This window comes from Microtus ochrogaster, linkage group LG4 (assembly GCF_000317375.1).
Source record: "Microtus ochrogaster isolate Prairie Vole_2 linkage group LG4, MicOch1.0, whole genome shotgun sequence".
NCBI classification, from domain to species: Eukaryota; Metazoa; Chordata; class Mammalia; order Rodentia; family Cricetidae; genus Microtus; species Microtus ochrogaster.
The window spans coordinates 60628888-60650211 of NC_022030.1; the positions used below are offsets into that span (position 1 = coordinate 60628888).

At 40.9% G+C, this 21324-nt stretch overlaps 1 protein-coding gene across 1 annotated transcript; it reads right to left on the bottom strand.

The window, feature by feature from the left end:
* Window positions 1-1446: 1446 nt before the first annotated feature.
* Rbm44 (RNA binding motif protein 44) lies at window positions 1447-18328 on the bottom strand. The gene is made up of 15 exons (XM_013351731.1): window positions 18256-18328; window positions 15028-16532; window positions 14718-14776; window positions 13675-13845; window positions 12440-12623; window positions 12335-12357; window positions 12138-12222; window positions 9244-9358; window positions 8516-8644; window positions 7248-7327; window positions 7079-7149; window positions 4869-5154; window positions 3100-3245; window positions 2839-2985; window positions 1447-1794 (listed from the first exon to the last, which is right to left on the bottom strand). Exons 1-14 carry the CDS (start codon window positions 18326-18328, stop codon window positions 2853-2855), a joined length of 3060 nt encoding a protein of 1019 aa, XP_013207185.1. The 3' UTR covers window positions 1447-1794; window positions 2839-2852.
* Between the last annotated feature and the right edge of the window lie 2996 nt (window positions 18329-21324).

The window sequence follows — 21324 nt, forward strand, 5'->3', positions numbered from 1 at the left end:
AACAGACAGGAATACACATAGAAGCCTTGTCTCAAACAAACACAAACAAATATAATTATATAATATTAGAGACTTTAGAACATAAGTAAAAATTGACTTTTCACTTGAGATTCCAAAAGATTCATAAAGAACTTTTCAAGTTCCTCTTTTTACTTTTAAACTTTAAAAAATAATTTCATTTTATGTGCATTGGTGTTTTGTCTGCATGTATGTGTGTGTGTGAGGGTGTCAGATCTTAGAGTTATAGACAGTTGTTAGCCACCATGTATTTGCTGGGAATTGAAGCCAAGACCTCTGAAAGAGCAGCCTTAACTGTTGAGCCATTTCTTCAGTCCTTAAGGTTCTAATTAAACCTGTGAAGAGTCTCAGTTACTGGGCACTGCTGGGAGCCCTTTGGTACCTAGAAGTTGCTAGATCTCTACATTAGTTATTAGAAAGTATTTCCTAACTCCAAACCTTTGAACATTATTTGAAATCATCTTACTATATATTTCCAAAATAAAATGCAGTTTATTTTGCTTTTACGAATTCTAAAAAAAATTATTTGATTATTCTTCATTAGAAAATGACTACAGAAATGCTAATTTCTCTGATTAAAGATAATGCCTAGTCTGGGTCACAAGAATATTTAGTGCTAACTCAAGGTAGCATTTCAATGAAATGCATATGATTTTATATATGGAAATATAAAAAAATACTACTAATTTGATGTATGGACCAAACCAATTACTTTGAGTTTAGGTATATATACACACACAGAGGAATTTAATTCTTGGTAGATATGTGAAGCGAATCTGGAAATAAATGAGACAAAACAACCATTAAAATAAAAGAGGAAAACTTTGAGTAGGTAGTTAGCATTTTATGTATCCACACAGATAGTGGTAGGCGGTTTGCACTTGAGAACTCCCATTACAGAAAGCACTAAGACACAGGGGAGCTCCAGACTGACTACCTTTATTAAACACAAGGATATCAAATAAACAAATGCCTAACAGGTAATTTTCAATCAAGCAACAACAATGAAGAATTGAACAGTTTAAACATTTGAAAAAGTACTAAACATTAAAGTTATTATCAGTACAAATGTAGCTTTAACCAGTACATTCGTTACTATTAGAAAGCAAACAGGGTTAAGCTTTCATTCTATAATGCTAGGAGACAGCAACCCACATTAGCCTTTAAAGACTATTTCAATTTATACTCGAATACAACAGCACTCAGTAGAACACAGGTCAGAACATGTCAGTGCTTGGCTCCTGCACACTGGGAAAACCTATCTGAACGCGCTACTGTCACCAAAGCTCACTAATGCATCTCATGCAGGTTTTAATCCTGCACACATTCAACTCAGTTTAGCTGTGCCCTATAGTCCAATCCGAGTCCTAAATGCCGGAACTACAGTGTGAGCTCCAGAAAAATCCCAACATTACATTTTTTTTTTACATATGCAATGAATTTTGAAGCAGTATAGCAAACTTTTTTCTGGACAGTACTTTTAAAATGCACTTATTAATGATGATTTATAAATGGACATGATGTCTTTTCTGATCCAAAATATGCAGCTTGAAGTCTTGAATAGTAATTCTGAAATAAAGCTTATCAACTTAATAAAACATGCAGATTTTAATACTATAGATAAATCTGTTGTTGCCAGATTTTAAAGGAGGACTATCAACTAGAATAAAGTGTTAGAGGTTCAAATATAGAGGCTGTTGATTGTATTACCACAACTTTCCCTAAGTGCTGTAGAATGTTCGCTGATGAAGAGTCCTCATACCTTCCAAGGATTTTCTATAGGATTAAGAATACAAGAGAAAAATCAACAACGAAATATACTGATTATGCCAAATACCACGTTTCAGAAAACCTTACCTAATGGTATTAGCTGTTACTATCCTATTCATTTTATAACGGTATTAGCTGTTACTATCCTATTCATTTTATAACGGTATTGGCTGTTACTATCCTATTCATTTTATAACTCAACTTGTACATTATGTGCACTTGTTTGGTTTTTCAAGACAAGGTCTCATTATGTAGCTCTGGCTGTCCTGGAACTCACTCTGTAGACCAAGCTAGCTTAGAACTCAGAGAGATCCACCTGCCTCTGCCTCTTGAGTGCTGGGATTCAAGGTGTGAGCCACCATCACCCAGCATATGCATTCATTTAGTCTATTTACTGGCGAATCCCATCACTAACTGAATTACTGAACTGGTTGCAGAAACAGGCTCCATTAGAAGTAAAGTTATTGCGGCTGAATGGAGCGTGGTGGAGCCACGTGTTGTCAGTGTCACACTCACTGTAGGGACTTGAGCACACCCTGCACCACGAACTTTCTAGTTCATGGTTCCTTTTGTACAACTTGAAATTATTTGAAAATATCCTTGCAGAGTTTAACCAAGACCTCATTTGCCTGGAAGCAGTGCTGTCTAGAAGGGGCTGGCTGGCTAACATGGGTAACTGGAAAGTGAGCCTTTGGAGACTGTAGCCTGAGCCTTAGTGTTTATTTCTCTGCTGTATGGTCTGGCCATGCTGTAAGGAACTTGTCTACAATGGCCACCAGGGAGCCTTTCTGGCATGCCATCCCCACCATGATGGACTATATCCTCAGAAACAAGAAGCTGAAGCAGACTTTCCCTCCTATAGAGTGTTTCTGCCAGATAGGAGCAAAGTAGCCAATACAATGCTTTAAATCAACAGTTAACTAACACAGTGTCCTTGATTTAAAATGTAATATTTTACTACTGTATTGTAGTTTCAATTTAAGATCAATAGTTTGATATAAGAAACTAAAATCTTTAATATTTGAGTATAAAAGCAGATGACTACCTTACCTCTCTATATTGCTTCATTTATTCCTAACGTGAAGCGAGTTTCTCAGAAAAGATGAAGTCATTTTGATAATGGTATTGATGGACAAACCATTCAGAAAACCTTTATGATTTATCCTCACTTCCTGAAGAGCCTCTATAATGTGGTCTCTATACAAGAGGAAACAGACAACAATTCTACTTCTCCAATAGACATGTAACAGAGGTTCTGACACCACAGTTTCACATGCAAGTATAAAGTTAAGTTCTAACATTGGTTAGTACCTGCTGATATCTGGATGCAGCTCACCCAGTCTCTTCATGATCTTGGTGAAGCTGCGAAGGTTCAATGTATTTGAAGGTATGACCTGAACAGGTGTCTCAGGTAATAACTGAGCAGATTCAATCTGGTTACAATTTTTCTTGACACCCTAAATAAATGTTGAAAATATGAGCAAAAGAGGTACAAGAGGCGAGAGAACAGAAAAGTATATCAAAGATGGCAACAGGAGCTTCTCTATCTACACACTTGCATCCAGAGTCCGCAGCATGCTCTACACTTGGCCTCTGCCAACCCCAATGCCTGCAGCCCCAGCAGACTGGATCAGAGTGTTGTCTTCAGACTAATGGACATGAAGCGCACAGGCTGGGGTCAAGTAGAGTTCTTGCCTATGGAACCGGAACATGGAGTAAAGAAATCCAGTCAGAGCCCAGCTGAAAATGCTATAGCTAGTCATGTGATGTGGGGTAATGCAACCATGCGCACAGAGAACCCACATGAAGAGAGACATAGGAGGAGCTGACAGCTGCAATAGCAAAGTGCTTGTGTGTGCAGAGGGAGGACCATAGTCCCCAAACATCTAGCTTAGCTCCCAGAATATCCTGTTTCCTCCTCTCCTACTGTAGACTAAAACCGTGGAGCCTAAAACCCACCTTAAGTATGAAGTGTCAGGGAAATGAATGGAATATTTTTTTTTGTTGTTGTTGTTTTGTTTTTCGAGACAGGGTCTGAAGCCCTGGCTGTCCTGGAACTCAACTCTATAGACCAGGCTGGCCTCAAACTCAGAGACCCACCTGCTTCTGTCTCCCAAGTGCTGGGATTAAAGGCCTGCCCCTACCCCTACCCCCAGGGAAAGGGAGTATTTTAAAAGGGACCGCCAATGTCAAAGAGGCTAGGTGCTCAAGAAGGCAGCAGAGGGAGGAAACACCAACAGCGAGGTCAGTGGTGACAATGGTACAACAGTTAAAGTGAGATCTTAGAGAATGACTCAGACTAAAAAAAGGGGATCACGTAAATAAAGACAACAGCTATAAGCTACCTAAGTGAAAAGCTTGCTCATCAAGCACAGGACAAGCAGCAAACAGAACCCTGCTGGGCTTTACAGAAGTGAATGGTCAGAATGGAAAGGTGGTCAGTCACCAACATGTCCAAAGGCATCCGCAGACAACCAGAGTCAGGAAAAGGCTGGGAGGACACGTGTGGCAAGTGTCAGCACAAGAGCTTTGGGATGCTGGTGCTGTGTTCTCGTTTTAGTGATGGGGATTTGTTAGAGTGCATGTGTCTAGTCATGAACACCAACAAGAGTGAATTTTACTGAACATAAAAAATTATAGAATGTCCACTGGATACCAGACATTTTACTGAGTGAAACCGTCACATTCCAGGAAGCGTTTAAAACTGTAATGGGTGAAGACAAAGGCTATGAAAAGGAAATAACTATGTTTTGTAGTCGTGAGAAGTATGAGGTAAGGTTACTATAAAAATTAACAACACTGAGGGAGAGACTGCTAGAGTGGTGCTGTGTAGGGGTAGAGAGACAAAGGCCGTGGACGGTGTGGTAAACCCAGGAAGAGAACCTGCTCCTCTGAAGCTAGGTGGGGCCCTCCAGATCTCCCGACAAGAGCAACTGCAGCTGTGCAAATGCAGGTTAGGGTGGAGCCAAGATAAGAGCCATCTTACTCGTCCGCTGTGCCAACACCAAGGCTGCCATTACAGCAGCACTCCTAGCAGCGCAGCATACACAACGCGCTACCCAACACTTAGGAAAACTAACCTGGTCCAAGGGAGGAAACTCACTGTCCTGTTCAGACTCCAGCTGCCTTGGTCTAGCTCTGGGCAGTCTACAAGCAGAAGAGGTGAAGGTGCCTTCTTTGTTGCTATTTTTCTCCAAATGACTCACATTAGTGCTAGTCCCGTTTTTGGACAAGAGTGGTGGTGTGTGCTCTCCAGGGATTTTCACAAGCCGCACGTTCACTGACTTCCCGTTGATTTCTATACCATTCATCTCCTTCACAGCCTTCTTTGCATTACTGGTTTTTGCAAAAGCAAGAGATGCATATCTAAAACAGCAGAGCAGAGACCAAGGGCCTTCGTTATGACCAACTCCAGCTCACTCTTGTAAAAACTAAGCTGACTTTCACAAGAATAGCTACCTCATCTTACAAAGGTTCTTACACTTGCTAGGTAAGTAGATGGCGTTTGCTGTTTCTGGGTTTTGTTTTCTGAGACAGAGTGTCTCCTTATTTAGTCTTGGCTGTCCTGGAGCTTGCTAGATAGACCAGGTTGGCCTTGAACTCAAAGAGATCTGCCTGCCCCTGCCTCTTAAGGGTTAGGATTAAAGGTGTTCACTACCAAATAAGAAAGTGTTTATACAGGATAACTGAATACAGAAAAAATGAAAGTGGAAATAGAATAATCTGTAATAATTATAAATTATTATGTTAAAATTTAATGTTTAAAATTGCAGTCTAATGATATATATACTTGTACAGATCTAAGGCCTAGGGACAAGTGATTATCTCTGTATAGGTTTGGAGACTGTCGTCCTGGAACTCACTCTGTAGACCACGCTAGCCTTGAACTAACAGAGATCTGCCTGCCTCTGCTTCCTGAGTGCTGGGATTAAAGACACATACCACCACCGCTTGGCTCAAGTTAATTTTTATGTACAACAATATAAACTCCAGGTGGCTCAAAGGCTTAAATGTTAAAGGCAAAACTTGAAAATATTTAGCAGAATATATGAAAATGCATTTATAGTCAGTACTGAGAAAAAGCTAGACAATCTAGTCAGAATTTTGTTATGTAATTGAGAAAGCTAGGCCAGAGCCATTGCTGTTAAGCCGACAGCTCTATACAGTGTTAATGAACATATGTACACCAAATCTTAAGCAAAGTTTTTTCAAATGATGGGACTATGTATACAATTTTAAAATATCCTTATAGTTTTATATTTAACTGCATTTTCCAAATTTACACATAAAATATATATTTTAAGGAAGAAAAAACCTCAGTAAGATTTTTAAGAATTCAGGATACCAAAAAAAGGACATGAAGTATAATATTTTAAGAGATACAGCCCTAGTTTAGCACGAGAAAAATACATTAACATCCTATCAATGTGTCATATATAGACACAATTTAATTGACTACAATTAAAAAATTAGCACCCACGTTTACAAATTTAAGTCTCTAACCACAAGCAAAATCCCTCTTAATTATGCCTTGACCTCTGAAATCAATAGCTGTCATTTTCATGACAGGAACATGAAGTATCTCCATGAAGTAATTCTCACTGTAACTGAATGCTGTGAATAATCCATAAATGTCCAAGTAGCGACACGTACACACTCACACACACACCCACACACGCACGCCCTCCCTGAAACCACAGGTGGGCAATGCAGCCACCTACCTAAAACTACAAAACAATGCAGAAGTAACTAAGGTCAGAAATAACTGAGTCAAACATTCCCTTCCAAGCCAGCTTTCTGTCTTTCCTCCACTGTGCTTTACACAGCCGACTCCTAGCATGACAATGATACTATTTATTATTCTTATCCCCATCTTACAAAGAACCCGAGACTCAGAGAGGTCAAGTAACCCATTCAAATTCCTTCAAGTTACTGAAGGAGCTGGGGGTTCAAACAGTCCTTTTCTTGAGTCCTTTTCGTAACTCTGCTTCTGCTATGACATGGCATAGAGCCGCACAAATGTAAAAGATCAGTTAATCCCCCTATCCACCATAGGAGGCTGTGCAACAGTGGACGCCGTAATCTCAGCAGCCGGGATTCTGAACACAGGACTGCCTAGCATAAGCCACTCTCAGAAGGAAGACCCACTGGAGAGAAGAAGCTGCTAAGAATCCCAGCTGGCTGCCGTGGCTGTGTGCTCAGTCGGCCTCCCTCGTGGAGTGGCACCTGCGCACTCATTTGTTACAGCAGGTGCACAGTAACGCACACCTGTTGAATTAGTAATGCATACCTGTAATTAGTAGAATCATAAATTGAAATGTCAGAAACTTGGTATTTCTGGAAATGAGACCTTAAGTCATCCTAAAAGAAGAAAAAATAACATTTGTGAAAGACTGAAAAGACACTGCAAAAATCTGTAAATTTGAAAGTGAAGCCCCCTAAAGAAATTCTGGACACACCTCAGATACAGAAGGGCAAAGACCACCAACATGGATCAAAAAGCCTTTACTTCTTCGAAGCAACTCACCATTCTTCATTTCTGATATAGGAAAAAATATATCACAGAAATGTCCACCATGACAGCAATATTTTAAAGAAAATGCCAACAGTGTTAAATGTTTCATCTTCTTTCCAGTTAACTACAAAGCTTATTTAACGACTCTGTGTCTTGTATGTGCATGGGCATGTGCATGCCATAGTGCACGTGTGTGGAGTCAAAGAACAACCTAGAGGAGCCGGTTCTCACTCTACCATATGGGTCATCGTCAGTCTTGACGGCAGGTAAATGTACTTACTGCCAAGCCTGACAATTTGAGTCCTGTCTTTAGGAATCACATGGTAGGAGGAGACAATGAACTCTTTCAAGTTGTCCTCTGACCTCTATATGCATGCCATGGTACATACATACCCCCACACATATCCCCAAAATAAATAAATTAAAAATAATAAAGTCACAAGATATCAGCATTAAACCAAGTATGCTGGTACACACCTGTATTCCCAGCATTGAAAAAGCGGAGGCATGAGGATCACAAGTTCAGAGCTAGCCTGGAATACATATAGTAGCCTTTAAAACGAAACAAAACAAAATCCCAAATAGAAAAAGCAAGCACCACAGATTTTATAATATTTATCTAATAATGAAAAAAACCTACCTATGAATCCTATTTTTCATAACTAGTTAAGAGTAGCTTAGCCTCTTGAAATGGCTGTGAAAACAAAACAATACTGGCTACAACTATTAATTTTATCTTATAGAAGAGGAGTTTCGGTTACTCATCTATTAAGAGGTAGCGTTGGGTCCAGGCAGTCTCTCATGGCTACTAAGACCTTGCCTTTCTCATTAGCGTACTAATCTGCTCATCTATCTGGAGAGAAAATGAAGCCCTTTCTTCACAGTTTAGATGCTAACACTGGAGTCAAGAGCTAGAGCAGCAAACAGCAGTGCCTAAGACTCAGAAGCAACTCCTACCCATCTCTCCTGTCACCAGTGCAGGAAAACTGCTCAGTCCTGTGGGCTGAGCACTGGGTCTCAAGAAACGAGAATTTAATAAGTATTCGCTCTTTAAAAGTCACCTCCAACTGACCAATTTTCTCACTTTTTAAAAATAAGCAACAGGCACAAAGAAGAACAAAATACTTTTATAGCTTATTCCCCCAAAACCATACAGAAGTAACCACCATTTTTAGATAAGTTATGATCTTCCTGCAGTTCTGAAGAACCAACCTAATGGACTCTTTGGGTTCCACCCATCGTGTTCGATTCCATTTTCCTGAGCTCCTGAGAAGTCAACTCCAGTCAGCCTCTCCGTTGCATCAAACCAGTCTTCACTGACTTCACGAAAGCTTTTGTATTCTAAGGCATTGAGCACAGGGAACCATAAGCTTACATATCTGCCTCTCAGGAACACAGCTGTAAACAGCTCTGTCAAGGCAAGGGTGGCTTTTACTGGTGACCTAGAGATGAGCATCAGGGAATAAAAAGCCAGGCAGTCTCTAATCCAGTCTGTCAGCAGGTACCAAACACAAGGCTCTTCAGCCTGAGGCTTCAGCTCCCCAGTTTCCTTCACTCAACAATGACGCCCAGTCAATCAAAAGATTTCTTCTCTCACTTTCATCAGTTACTATTGATGAAGTTATTTTTCACTTAATAAACTCAGTAAACACGCTGCAGCTCTTCAGCTCATTAAAATTAATAATCATCTGGAATTATAAACTTTGAAAGGAAAACTAGTAAAGACTGGGGACATTTTAAACATTACTTGTTTTTTGATATTTGGAGGCAGAGTCTCACTATGTCTGTCTGTCCTGGAATGCACTATATACAGCAGGTTGGCCTTGAGCTCACAGAGTGTCTGCTACTGCCTCCCGAGTGCTGGATTAAAGCTGTGTGCCACCATGTCCAACATTACTTGTTTTTTGGAAGCTACACAAACAACACATTTTCATTCTTACCTTTATCATCGAGCTTCAGCTGAGTAAAGTCTATGTTTATATCGCCATTTTTAAAACCATCATTCACGGGTGATTCATCTTGTTTAGGATGATTATTGTCAGCTACAAGGGACATCTGAGGATTAATAAAAACAGAAAGATAAGGACTAGCGGTTACTGCATTCTACCTGGTGACAGGCACTCATTACATGCATTATTTTGCCTTCCAAATAATGAAGGCTATAGCAGAAAAACATTATCATCTGACTTTGCAGTAAAAATATGCCATATAGGTTGTTGATTCACATCAGTAAGATTTGAGGTTCTATTGCTGTGTACAGTGATGATACAAGTATTTATGATTTTTTTTTTTGGTTTTTCGAAACAGGGTTTCTCTGTGGTTTTGGAGCCTGTCCTGGAACTAGCTCTTGTAGACCAGGCTGGTCTCGAACTCACAGAGATCCGCCTGCCTCTGCCTCCCAAGTGCTGGGATTAAAGGCGTGCGCCACCACCACCCGGCTAGTATTTATGATTTTTAAGACAGTAACATTTCAATGTATAAGCTTTCATTTATGGGAAATAAAAACCCTGTATGTAGACCTGAGGTGTTCTCTACATTTAAATTTTCTTGAAAAGAAAGCCACTTGTAGGCTAGGGTAGATTGAAGGGCAGTTTTTACCCAGCATATGTGACGGTTTGTGTTTGATCTTTAATAGCTGAAAATGCAAACAAAAACCCAACCAAAAAAAAATGCAGAGTAATCTAAAGAAACCACAAAGGAACATCAAAGTGTAACTACGCTAGCCTCTGAAGACAACACCTACCAGCAGGTAGTCTTTTACAACCAACTAATTTAACCTTACAGGCATCATGTAACTTCAGGACCAGTGAGATGCTCATGGGGCAAAGATGCTTGCCACTAAGACTAACAACCCGAGTTTGATCTCTAGGACCCACGAGATGTGATAAGAGAACTGACCCCTAGAAGCTGTCCTGACCTCCACATGTACACTGTCATACACATGCCCCCCACCCACTAAATACAAAATAAAAAAGTAACATTATATTGTTTTATAGTCAAAACTAAGACCACAAAACTATATTATATTGCACTTAAACTTTCCTATTGCTTAAAAGAATTTTTTTTTTGCAATATTAAAAATGGGAGCTGGAGAGATGGCTCAGTGGTTAAAACCACTGCCTGTTCTTCCAAAGCTCCTGAGTTCAATTCCCAGCAACCACATGGTGGCTCACAATCCTCTGTAATGAGATCTGGTGCCCTCTTGAGGATGAAACCTGGTCGTTCTCATCCACTTAGACCATGAAACCCAATATGGACAAGTTCAACAGAACCACCATATACAGGCTGCCCATGCATGCTTCAGCATTGCCAGGGCAGAAATTTCATTCATTTGTTTCATTCACTAAGGATGGGGCTTTACACATGCTAGACAGTGTTCCACAATAGCTGTGTCCCCTGCAATACTCCTTGTAGCCTAAGTTTTCCCCCGAATCAACAGGCTGTTCTAGAGCGACACTGCCACTGGGAAAACAGCATGGACTGGTAAATGGACAGATTAAACAGTATGTAACCAATCTGAGCATACAAAATTTAGCTTTGAATCTACTATTTCTTCCTTTGAAAGATTCGTTTTCCAGTGGAATGGTCTCCCAGTATCATTTGTTTGCACAATTTCTTAGCAGAAAGCAAGTACTTTACTTCTCATTCTGCACGTCAGTCAGGAAGCAGAACCGCCTTTGTACTTGCTAAGGAGTTGGGTTCTGAGCCACTCTGCAATCTTCAGGGTTCTCATTTACCCTTTTCTTCATTTTTCAGACAGTATCTCACTACAGGGTATGACTGCACTGGCATCAAACTTGTGATCTTCTCGCCACTGACTCCTGAGTGCTGAAATTGTGGACATGTGCCACCATGCCTGGCCTGCAATGTGCTCCTGTCTGACAGTTAACCACCTTTCTTGGTTGTTATCCTCAGGGGAATGATCAAAACATATCTCATAAAGGAAGAATTAACACTTTCCTTGTCCAAAATAAAAGAATTCCTATACCTCACAAAATGAGAGCTAAACAGCAGTGTGGCCTTCTGGCTCATAGTGACACTGGTAATGCATCATTGCTTGCCTATTCCTTTCACCTACAGCCTCTAGATTTCTGATGACTTACATGTTCCCTTCTTCATCATATTGATGACAACTGCCTGAACATGACTGGGCCTAACATCATCCACTCCTTCTGCTCAGTCAGTTTCTCACATGGGGATCCAGGAAGTTAGTCAGTGGAGTGGGAAGGAGGGAGGGAACGCTTCTGAGAATCACTGTTTACTTAGAGGCTACCCACTAAAGGCTTAAATGGATGAGATGGTGGAGCAGAGCTTAGCTGGCACAGTGCTTGCTGTGCAAACATGTACCCAAATTTGATCATGCTTTTTACTCATGTAAAAAGCTGGGCATGATGGCCCAGCCGCAGTCCCACACTGAGGAGATACTAAAACCACGTAAAAGCCAGGCAGAGGAGAATATGTCTGTCACCCCACATCTCATACTGGAAGACAGAGATGGCGACCAGACAATGGCCTGGAAAGTTTGCAGTCAGCTAGCCTGGCATAATACAGTGCTGAGTCCAGCCCAATCTACCTAGTGAGTTCCAGTCCACCGGGGCTACATTTTGAGATCTGTATCAAAAATCAAAAGTAAACAAAACACAATTAAATGTCATGGCGAGGTGTGGTTGTCATAATTAATCTCGAACATTAATTACTACTGGAACATGCCTACTGTGACATGTGTCCTCTTACCCTACCTCCACAAAAGCACACGCGAGTGGCTCCTGAGGCTGAACACACAGGCATACACATCTGCACACACAATCGTGTGCACCTGCACTCCAATTCTTACCTGGGACAATGTTGTTTCTAGGCTTGGAGAAGTATCAACATCAGGTACACTTTGATTATCCAGCTCAGAATTTGCTCCTGAAAGGCTGAATAGATACACATTCCTTAAATGTTCTCAAAAGGAAACAGAATTTAGATATAAGGCTTAAGTAGTTTTTAAAGCTGGTTAAGTTCTATGTTAGATAAAATTGTAATTACCCACATGCCTCTTCTTCTATTAGCTAGAAACAAGGGGAGAAAACCAGATTTAGTACGTTTTCTGTCAGAACAAAGTTAACATTTTATTCTAGAACACATACATACCCTGGAAGCAAAATCGGAGAAAGCAGATAACAGTTTGGCTTCCACTGACAGTGGGGGCAGCTCCTCCAGCGGTATGCCCTTGTGGACTTTTTCTTTCAAGTTCATGTACCTAACTTTCAAGTCTCCCAGAACAGACAGCAGTGTTGATCCTAATTCCTTCTTGGCAGAATTACTTGGTAAATTCCTAGTCAAAGTTCACAGAATGACATTATTTAGGCTCATGTCATTCACCTAACACTAACACGGTACCACATACTTAGTTCTAGCTCTACTAGATCTATGATTTTTCCTGTTAAACAAACCACAGTAGATACATTTTCTAGGGTCAGTATTAGCAACCCTTGAAAGGTAAGCCAGAAAGAATGTGACAGAATACCAAGAAGAAACCCCAACTGACTTTACCCTTACTTGGACTTTATAAACAAACAGCAAACCCATTTATTTTATTGAATTAATTACGACAACCACACCTCACCATGACATTCAATTGTGTTTTGTTTACTTTTGATTTTTGATACAAATCTCAAAATGTAGCCCTGGCTGGACTGGAACTCACTAGGTAGACTAGGCTGGCCTAGTTGAATCATGCTCCTGCCTCTGCCTCCCAAGTGCTAAGATCATAACCACACCCAGGAAAAGAAGTTCTTCTGAAGTTTATTACTTATATTGTTGAGCCTAGTCTTTGGTGGCTGAGCAATCTCTCCAGCCCTAAATTTATTACTCTTAAGGTAACTGATAAAATTAAAGCCTATGTTTTCTCTTTCAATGTAGTAGGAGCTACGGGTTGCATTCCTGTCACCCCAGCTCCTGGTGGCCTGGCTAGCTTATGCCCTGAAATAACAACACACAAATTGTATTCATTTAAACACTGCTTGGCCCATTATATCTAGCCTCTTCTCGGCTAACTCTTGCACCTGGACTAGCCCATTTTTAATGTGTGTAGCACCCCAAGGTGCGCTTGCTGGGAAGATTTTAGCCTACGTCCATCCTGGGTTGGAGCTTTATCGTGTCTGCCCCGGAGAGGGGAGCATGGCGTATGAGCTCACTTCCTCTTCCTTCCAGCATTCCATTTTGTTTACTCCACCCACCTATGTTTTAACCTATCGGGGCAAGTAGTTTCTTTATTTAATTAACCAATGACCTTTCTCCATTATTTCAAGAATTGAAAACAGATTTCTAGTATAAAGTCAGAGTGATAAATCTTAAGAACATCTAGATTTAAAATAGACGAGCACCTATTGAGGCCAGCTCTACTCTCCATTACAAGTCTGTAGACATGACTGCAGTGGCGATGGCACATCTGATAGCAGACATCCAGAAGGTGCATCTCTGCCTTCACGGCCCTCTCGACAGTTTTCTCACAGCACTTTGATGGCAAATTCATCTCTTCACAAAGCTGAAATGCCCTTTAAAATAAAAGTACTAGGTAAGATTCTGAACATATTCTACAGTAGTGACTCTTTCTAGAAACAGATTTTAATCTTTTTAAAAAACTTTTTAAGACAGGGTTTCTGTGTGTAGCCCTGGCCATCGTGGGACCTCACTCTGTAAACTAGGCTGGCCTCAAACTCAAGAGACTTGCTTGCTTATGCCTCCCCAATGCCGGGATTAAAGGTATGACCACCACACCCAGCCAGATTTTATATTTTTTATGTTTCCCCATGGTTTAATTCAATTCCTCCTAAAAATGGGAAGCTATAGGGACATGACTGTTTTGAAAGTTTCATTTTTAAATTTAGTTTTCTAGCTTTGGGATACCAGACTAAACTCATTAGAAAAATGGAAAAAAATGGTACATGATTTCAGATTATGGTAATGAGTTTCTTCCACTCCCAATTTATGGCTCCAAATTGTCTTTTGGGTTATTAATAAAAGCAAAGTAAAACCAATGATGAATAAGCTTAGGTTTAACAATACTTCATGGAGTGTATCTATGTATCTCTTCAAATATGTGGCACTTCCTCTAAGATGCTAGTTGGGTCAATTTATGTGTGATTGAAAAGAAAGGAAAAGGAACTGAATTAGTATGGATGTGGCGGGCCCGAGTGAGGGAAGAAGATGCCTTTCTGTCTGAAGAAATGCTGGGGACCGCAGGTTCTTCGTGAGAATTTCCAACATCCTGTGTTGCTACAGTATAGCTGTATCTATAGCAGGAGTGGCCCAGTTGTCAAATTTCTTAAAGCCCCTTTAATTCTTGATGGTTAAATATGCTATGTAGAAAATAAACACAATTTTGAGTTTCCCCATATACTTGTGTAAGCTTATATAGCTGGCCTACCTCTCAAGGTGTTTCTTTCTGTCTGTGGCATCAAATGTTTTTCTTAATTCCAAGGAATTCTGAAAACAATATAAAATAAAATCATAAATATATGTCAAAAATGAATGTTCATGTGGAGTTCTAAATGGCAAAATACAAAACCAAAGTTTGAAACAATTTTGCGACAACATCTGCCACCAGAAGACAGAACTGTGGCATACTGTCACCCTTGCCCTTGAGCTGGCGTTGGCATTAAGATTCCAAATGAATGCAACCCATTTGCATACCTTCTCAAATTCGTAGATTAAGGTTTTAGTATTACTGGTTTTACCTCATTCAGAGAATTCCCACTAGGCTTGAGCGAGTCCATTGAGAGTGACTTTCCTGGCCCGTTTGGTGCAGTCGTCTGTGCATCCCTGCAGTCCTGTCTGCAGGACCAGTCGGTATTACAGGCTACACTTTGTTTCTCACACTGCCACTCCTCAGGCTGCTGTCTTCTCAGCACTGGCATCTCCGTGCTGCTTGATGTAGACAGTACAGAAGATCTTGCACTTGCCCCTCTGCTGGCATCCAGTGTCGGCTGAACTGGAAGCGAACAGCTGGCTGCATCTGGCACTGACTTAAGACACTCTTCCTTCACATCATGAGAGCATGTTTTATCTGCGGCACCACTTTTTACAGGGCGTAGGCAGCTGTCCTCTACTTCTGCCTGAGTATCTGTGACTGCCACCTTTGGAAGCTCAAAAGAAAAAAAGCCTGGACCAGGGAGGCTTTTGTATTGCAAAGAGCCACAGAGAGAAATGACTGAGTCATCAAAAATGAAAGCCCCAGTAGTCTGGTGAAGATTATCAGCCTTCAGTTGTGTCCCAAGGGTTTGATCTGGAGGAAAGGAGATAGGGCTCTCAGAGCATTGTAGCGTTTTGTTCTGGAAATTTCTATTTCCACAAAAATCTTTACTTTCAGCTGTCTGGGATTTCATTTCTTTAGCATACATTTTAGTTTGGGGTACTTTCTGAGGGTTTAAGGGAGAGCTGCTTCTCTGAAAAATATCAAACGCTTTACGGTTTAGTAAACCAATCTCTTGTTCCTTACACTTTTCAAATTTGGGCTGATGATATTCTTTTGACGTATCAGAACTCTGAGATTTAGAGGAAAGAGGCAAACATTCTTGTGCAGAAACATCAAGTGACTCCAAAGAGGGGCTAGGAACACTCTCCAACTTAACATGATTAGCTTCTAAATTGCCAACACATTTAATGCCAGAGCCTGATGTTTTCAACTCGCTAACGTCTAGATTCGATTTGCCCACTGTTTTAGCTGGGTCAAAAGGTAAGTGTGTACTTATGCACTCCTGCTCTGCGCTGTGGTACTCCTGCTGGGAGTCATCGTCCACGTCACTTCTCTGTAGGTCTCCACAGTCTCCAGCCGGAGTCTCATGCCTCCTTTCCAATCTAACACTAGATTCATCTTGAGCTCCTAAAATGTCAAAAAATGTCTCCACTTTTTTGTGTACTTCAGGACGTAATTCTGAATAAAAACGTGGAAGATTTTCGTTCTTGAGTTTTGATTCTGAACAATGTATAAAGTATGTTTCATTCAAAAAAGCATAGTCAACACTGTCTTCAAATTCACTTGACTGAGAGAAATTATTCTCTACATTAGTATCTTGATTTGCTGAAAAAGATGGTTCTGATAAATCTATCTTGTCAATACTGCTGATTTCTTTGTCACTATCTCTGTGTTCTGCTGCCAAAGAATCCCATTCACCATCAGGAAAAGCTGATTTGACTTCGTTGCAACCATTGGAAAATAACACATTTTCTTTCTTAGGTTTATCTGTTCAAAAAAGTGAAAGAATATGTTAATAACAACATTACAGAAACAAAACATTGGCAAAGACTAGACATATCTGGTCCTAGCTCCTCCAAATGCCAGGCTACTTTTACATCAAATGACAAATACAAACACCCCTTATAGTAACTAAAATAAATTGAAACTCATCTTCCATACAACCACTCTGCAGTCCTAGCCCCACTGTGCTGGTTATTAAAGATGGTCTCTGGAGAGCATGAGTGCAGGACCCTCACCATTGGGTTAGTCCTCCCTAAAACACAGCATCAAGTCACCAATCATCTCAAGATAAAATAGGAACCATTTACCACCTAGGACGAGACACCTCAGGAGAATCTGACCATCCTGGCATCTCAATCTCACACTTCCAGCCCCAGAACTATAAGAAAATAATCTGCAGTTGTTAATCAATGGTGTTTGTTAGAGCTATTCAAGGTGATGCAAGTGCCAAGATGCTTTCTGAAATCTTTCAATGGTGAGAAGTCTTTCCTATATAGGGCAGTCATTTAACTTGTGAATAGGTCTAATAAATGTTAAAAAAAATCGTATGTAATAAATTTTGGGTTACCTACTGGGGTCAGTTATAGGCAGTATGTACATGAAGACAAGAGGACACTGGTGTTGCCCTCACAGCTTATGGATTTCCTAAGGGTTATAGATAAACACACAAAAAACCTACCACAGTTAAAAGTTTTGACCATTGTGCTAATGGAACAGGAGAATCTGAAGAGAAAGGAAGGACAAATTTGGGGAAAACTTTACATTTGACAAGTGTTTACAAACAAAATGGAAAACTTTGTCTTAGATAAGTCCAACAAGTGCAGCTGGCTGTGTGAATGAACTGGCCCTTGCAGGAACAAGGCCAGCCTGCAAGGAGGAGAAGAGATGTCTGAGAGGAGTACGGTGCTAAGGATAGCTGGATCTTATCCCGAGGGATGGGAAAGTCACTGCAAGTCTCAGAAAAGGGCAGTCATGACTGAGCCTTGGAAAGTGCCTGTCAAGAAGCTTAGAAAGCAGGTAGATAAGAATGCCGAAGGAAGACTAGAGAGGGTACTGAATAACACACAAAATGTGCACAGATGTGAAACAAAAGGCTTATAAAGATGTAATTACTCTTGGGCCAATGCATCCTGGGATTTTCTATTTCATTTCACTAAAAAAATACAATTAGCTTACTTTATTTCATGACCCACCGACTGGCCATTACCTGCTCAAGCACCACTCTGAGATTCACTGGACACTACATCTGAATGGGAATATTTAGCACTAAAGAGAAAGACTGCCATGAAGAGCAGGCACAGAAGAGGGAAGGGAAAAGTAGCCCAGGTGAGGGATCGGAAGTTACTGATAAAAGATGCAGATTAAATGCTCAGCAAGCTGCAGTAAACATAGACTCACACAGGAGTTATTTTCATACATCTGGGACACTGGTCATTTGATTTTTATGCCTATAAGTAAGTTAATATATTGCTTAAACTTTTTATTCTGTATTATATCAAAATTTAAACAGATGGGTCTTACATGGACTTACAAGGTCACCTTTTCTACTACATAATTTGTCATAATACATAGTTTGTCCACAGCTAAAATAAACCCAGGAGGAAAATGGCAAAATTAAAAGTGTGCTGAACTGTAGCTTGCTGGGAGAGGCTTTAAAACAGCAACCCTGAAGGGAAACTTTTATTTATAGTTACCACCTTCTCCTTACCTTTATGGAGGTTTCCTCCATTTTTATGGTAGTTTTTATCAGAATCTGTTTCCACCACTGAAGTGGCCTGCATAGTTCAAAGATGTACAATCTAGAAAAGGTATAACATTGAACTATTAGTATTCCTGGCACAAAGTTAAAAAACTTAGAAATAAACAAAGCAGCAGTTATAGTCAAAGATTCTACCATTAGAGTCAATGAACATTAAACAGGAAGGACACTCGAATAACCTTTTTTCTTGGACAGGGTCTCCATGTGTCCCAGACTGGCCTCAGATTCACTATGTAGCCAACGATGACCTTGAATTGCTGACCCACCTGACTCCAAACTCTCAAGTATTGAAATTATAAGTATATGCTACCATATCAGACTTACGGAGAATTGTGGATTAAAGCCAGGGCTTTGTGTAAACACTATCAACTAAGCAACATCTCCAGCTTTTTTGAATAACCGTTTTAAAAGTCTGAATTTACACACACACACACACACACACACACACACACACACACACACACCCCTCTATGGAGGGACTGAGCAGGATTCGGGTGCAAGATATGAAATTACCAAAGAATCAATAAAGAATTATGTTAAAAACAAAGAAACAAACAACAACAAAAGCCTCAAGCAAGACACAAGATATTCTTTTAAATTTCTATAGTACATGAAACATAAGGCCAGGTATCTTAGTCACTGTTCTATGGCTGTGAAGAGACACCATGGCCAAGGCAACCTTTATAAAAGAAAGCATTCAATTGGGAGCTTGCTTACAGTTTCAGAGGCTTAGACCATTATCATCATGGCAGGGAGCAGTGCAGGCTCACAGATAGGTACGGTGCTGGAGAAGCAGCTGAGAGTTCTACATCCTGATTCATAGGCAGCAGGAAGAGAGTGAGTCTGGACCTGGCATGAGCTTGTGAAACTTCAAATCACACTCAGAATGGCACACTTCCTCAAAGAAGACCATACCTCCTAATCCTACCAAAGAGTTTTACTCCCTAGGGATTAAGTATGGGACAACAAGGGCTATTCTTAGTCAACCACCACAGCCAGGTCTTTACGATGTTACAATAAAAATCTCAAAGACTAATTTGAGCCTGTTGTCAAATCTATACTGTTTTCCAAATAAACTGTACGGTTACGAAAAACCAACAAGGAGTTCAGAAGGTACCACGCTTGCTACAAGGCTAAGGATCCAATTCAGATCCCCAGCACCCACCAGCATTCCCAGGCATTTTATACAAAGCTTCTTCTTATAGTTTCTAGCAAGTAACAAAACCAATTTTCAGGATCCCCTTCTTTCTAAATTAAAAACAACAGCAAAACCCTTTTTAGTCTTGTTTGCTATGTTTTCCCTGCAGACTCACACCTAGAATTCCACTCTATGTGGCAGGGTATGAGCATCAGGAGTCTGAAGGCATCCTCAGTCATACGGTGCCATCCAGGCCAGCTTCTTGGGCTAGGAAACTTTGAACACCATTGAACCTGTTATTTGTTGCTTGGAAAGGATGCACTGAAGCACTTATTAAATGTCTGGAATCAGAACCATAAGCCAGGATATGGGAAACTGCCCATAAAACATTAAGAAATAAAGGACTTGCTCATTTATGCACCAAGCATCTTTGTCTGCAAGCTGGTCCCCTTATCTGAAAAACAACGAAACTGCCGGGAGGTGGTGGCGCACATCTTTAGTCCCAGCACTTGGGAGGCAGAGGCAGGAGGATCTCGGTGAGTTCGGAACAAGCCTGGTCTACAGGGCAAGTTCCGGGACAACCAAGACTACACTGAGAATCCTGTCTGGAAAAAACTAAAAAAACCAGAAATCGTTGCAAAAAAATGAGCGCAAGAGCAAACAACCATGGAGGTGGGGTCACCAATGCAACGCGGGCCTTATTGCTAGACTGCTTCGGAGGGAACCGGATCCCAGCCCCGCATGCCCCGGGGGTCTGGCTTCTTTGTCAGGCTCACCAAGAGTGTCAACAGCGTCCAGTCCTGCTCTCGCACCTCTCCGCCAGGTCGTCTTACCGCCTACTCCGCTTCCCAACAGTAGGGTCCCAGGCTTGTGGGGTAACGGCTGCCAGCGGCCCACCCACCGCTCGAGGAGCGCTCCTATTGGCCTGTGTGAACAGGCCCGCACCATGATTGGCTTGGTGGGGCTCAAATAACGCGGGAAGGAACCGCAGGCTCGGATTGGGTGGCCAGGTGCACAGTATCTTCTCGCGAGACTTGGTGAGTTTAAGCTGTATTTATCCTGGACGTGGAGCCCTGTGGCTTTCGCTGCTCCCAGTGTGGGGCTACAGTGGGCGCTTGCTTCTAGTACAAAACTTAGGCGTGCACCACAAAATTCACAAAATAGGACAATATATCAGTTAAAAAAAAAGTAACAGAGCTTGGCGGTGCTGTTGCACACCTTTAATCCCAGCGTTCGGGAGGCAGAGACAAGCGGATCTTTGTGAGTTGGAGGCCAGCCTCGTCTACAGAGTGAGTTCCAGGACTGGCTCCATAGCTGCTGGGAAACCCTGTCTCAGAAAAAAAAAAAGTAACAGAAAAAGAGTCAAGATGAGAAAATTATGCAAACTAGTACACCTTTTCTCCTTGTCCTTTTTTTGGCCAGGCTGTTAGTGGTTGCACAGAGTAGACTATTTCTGATCATGCTTTTATTTAAATTGTTATCATGGATTCTTTAAATTGTTATCATGGATTCTTTTTGTATTAATTTTGATTTTTATATGATTGCATTAAAAGATTATTGTACCAGCCTTTTTTTTTTTTTCCCCTTTAGGGCCACCAACCCGCTCCCAAATCATGACACAGAGACTTATTATTAGTTTTGAATGCTCAGTAGCTTAGCCACATTTCTGGCTAAGTCTTTTAACTTAAATCACCCTGTTTCTCTTTATCTACCCTTGTCTCAGGGCTTTTTTTTTTTTATAACCATTTTCTTACTTTCTTGCTATCTCTAGTCTGTCTGGCTATCTGCTGCCTGGCTTCTTGCCCCAGGTGTGCCCCTCCTTCTCTCTGTTTTTTTTTGAGGGGGGAGGTTCGAGACAGGGTTTCTGTGTAGCTTTAGAG

Coding starts and splice junctions, on each gene's coding strand:
- Rbm44 (XM_013351731.1), bottom strand. CDS start 18,328: ATGCAGGCCACTTCAGTGGTGGAAACAGATTCTGATAAAAACTACCAT. Junction 16,533..18,255: donor TGGAGGAAACCTCCATAAAG/GTAAGGAGAAGG, acceptor TTTTTTGAACAG/ATAAACCTAAGAAAGAAAAT. Junction 14,777..15,027: donor GTGGGAATTCTCTGAATGAG/GTAAAACCAGTA, acceptor TATTGTTTTCAG/AATTCCTTGGAATTAAGAAA.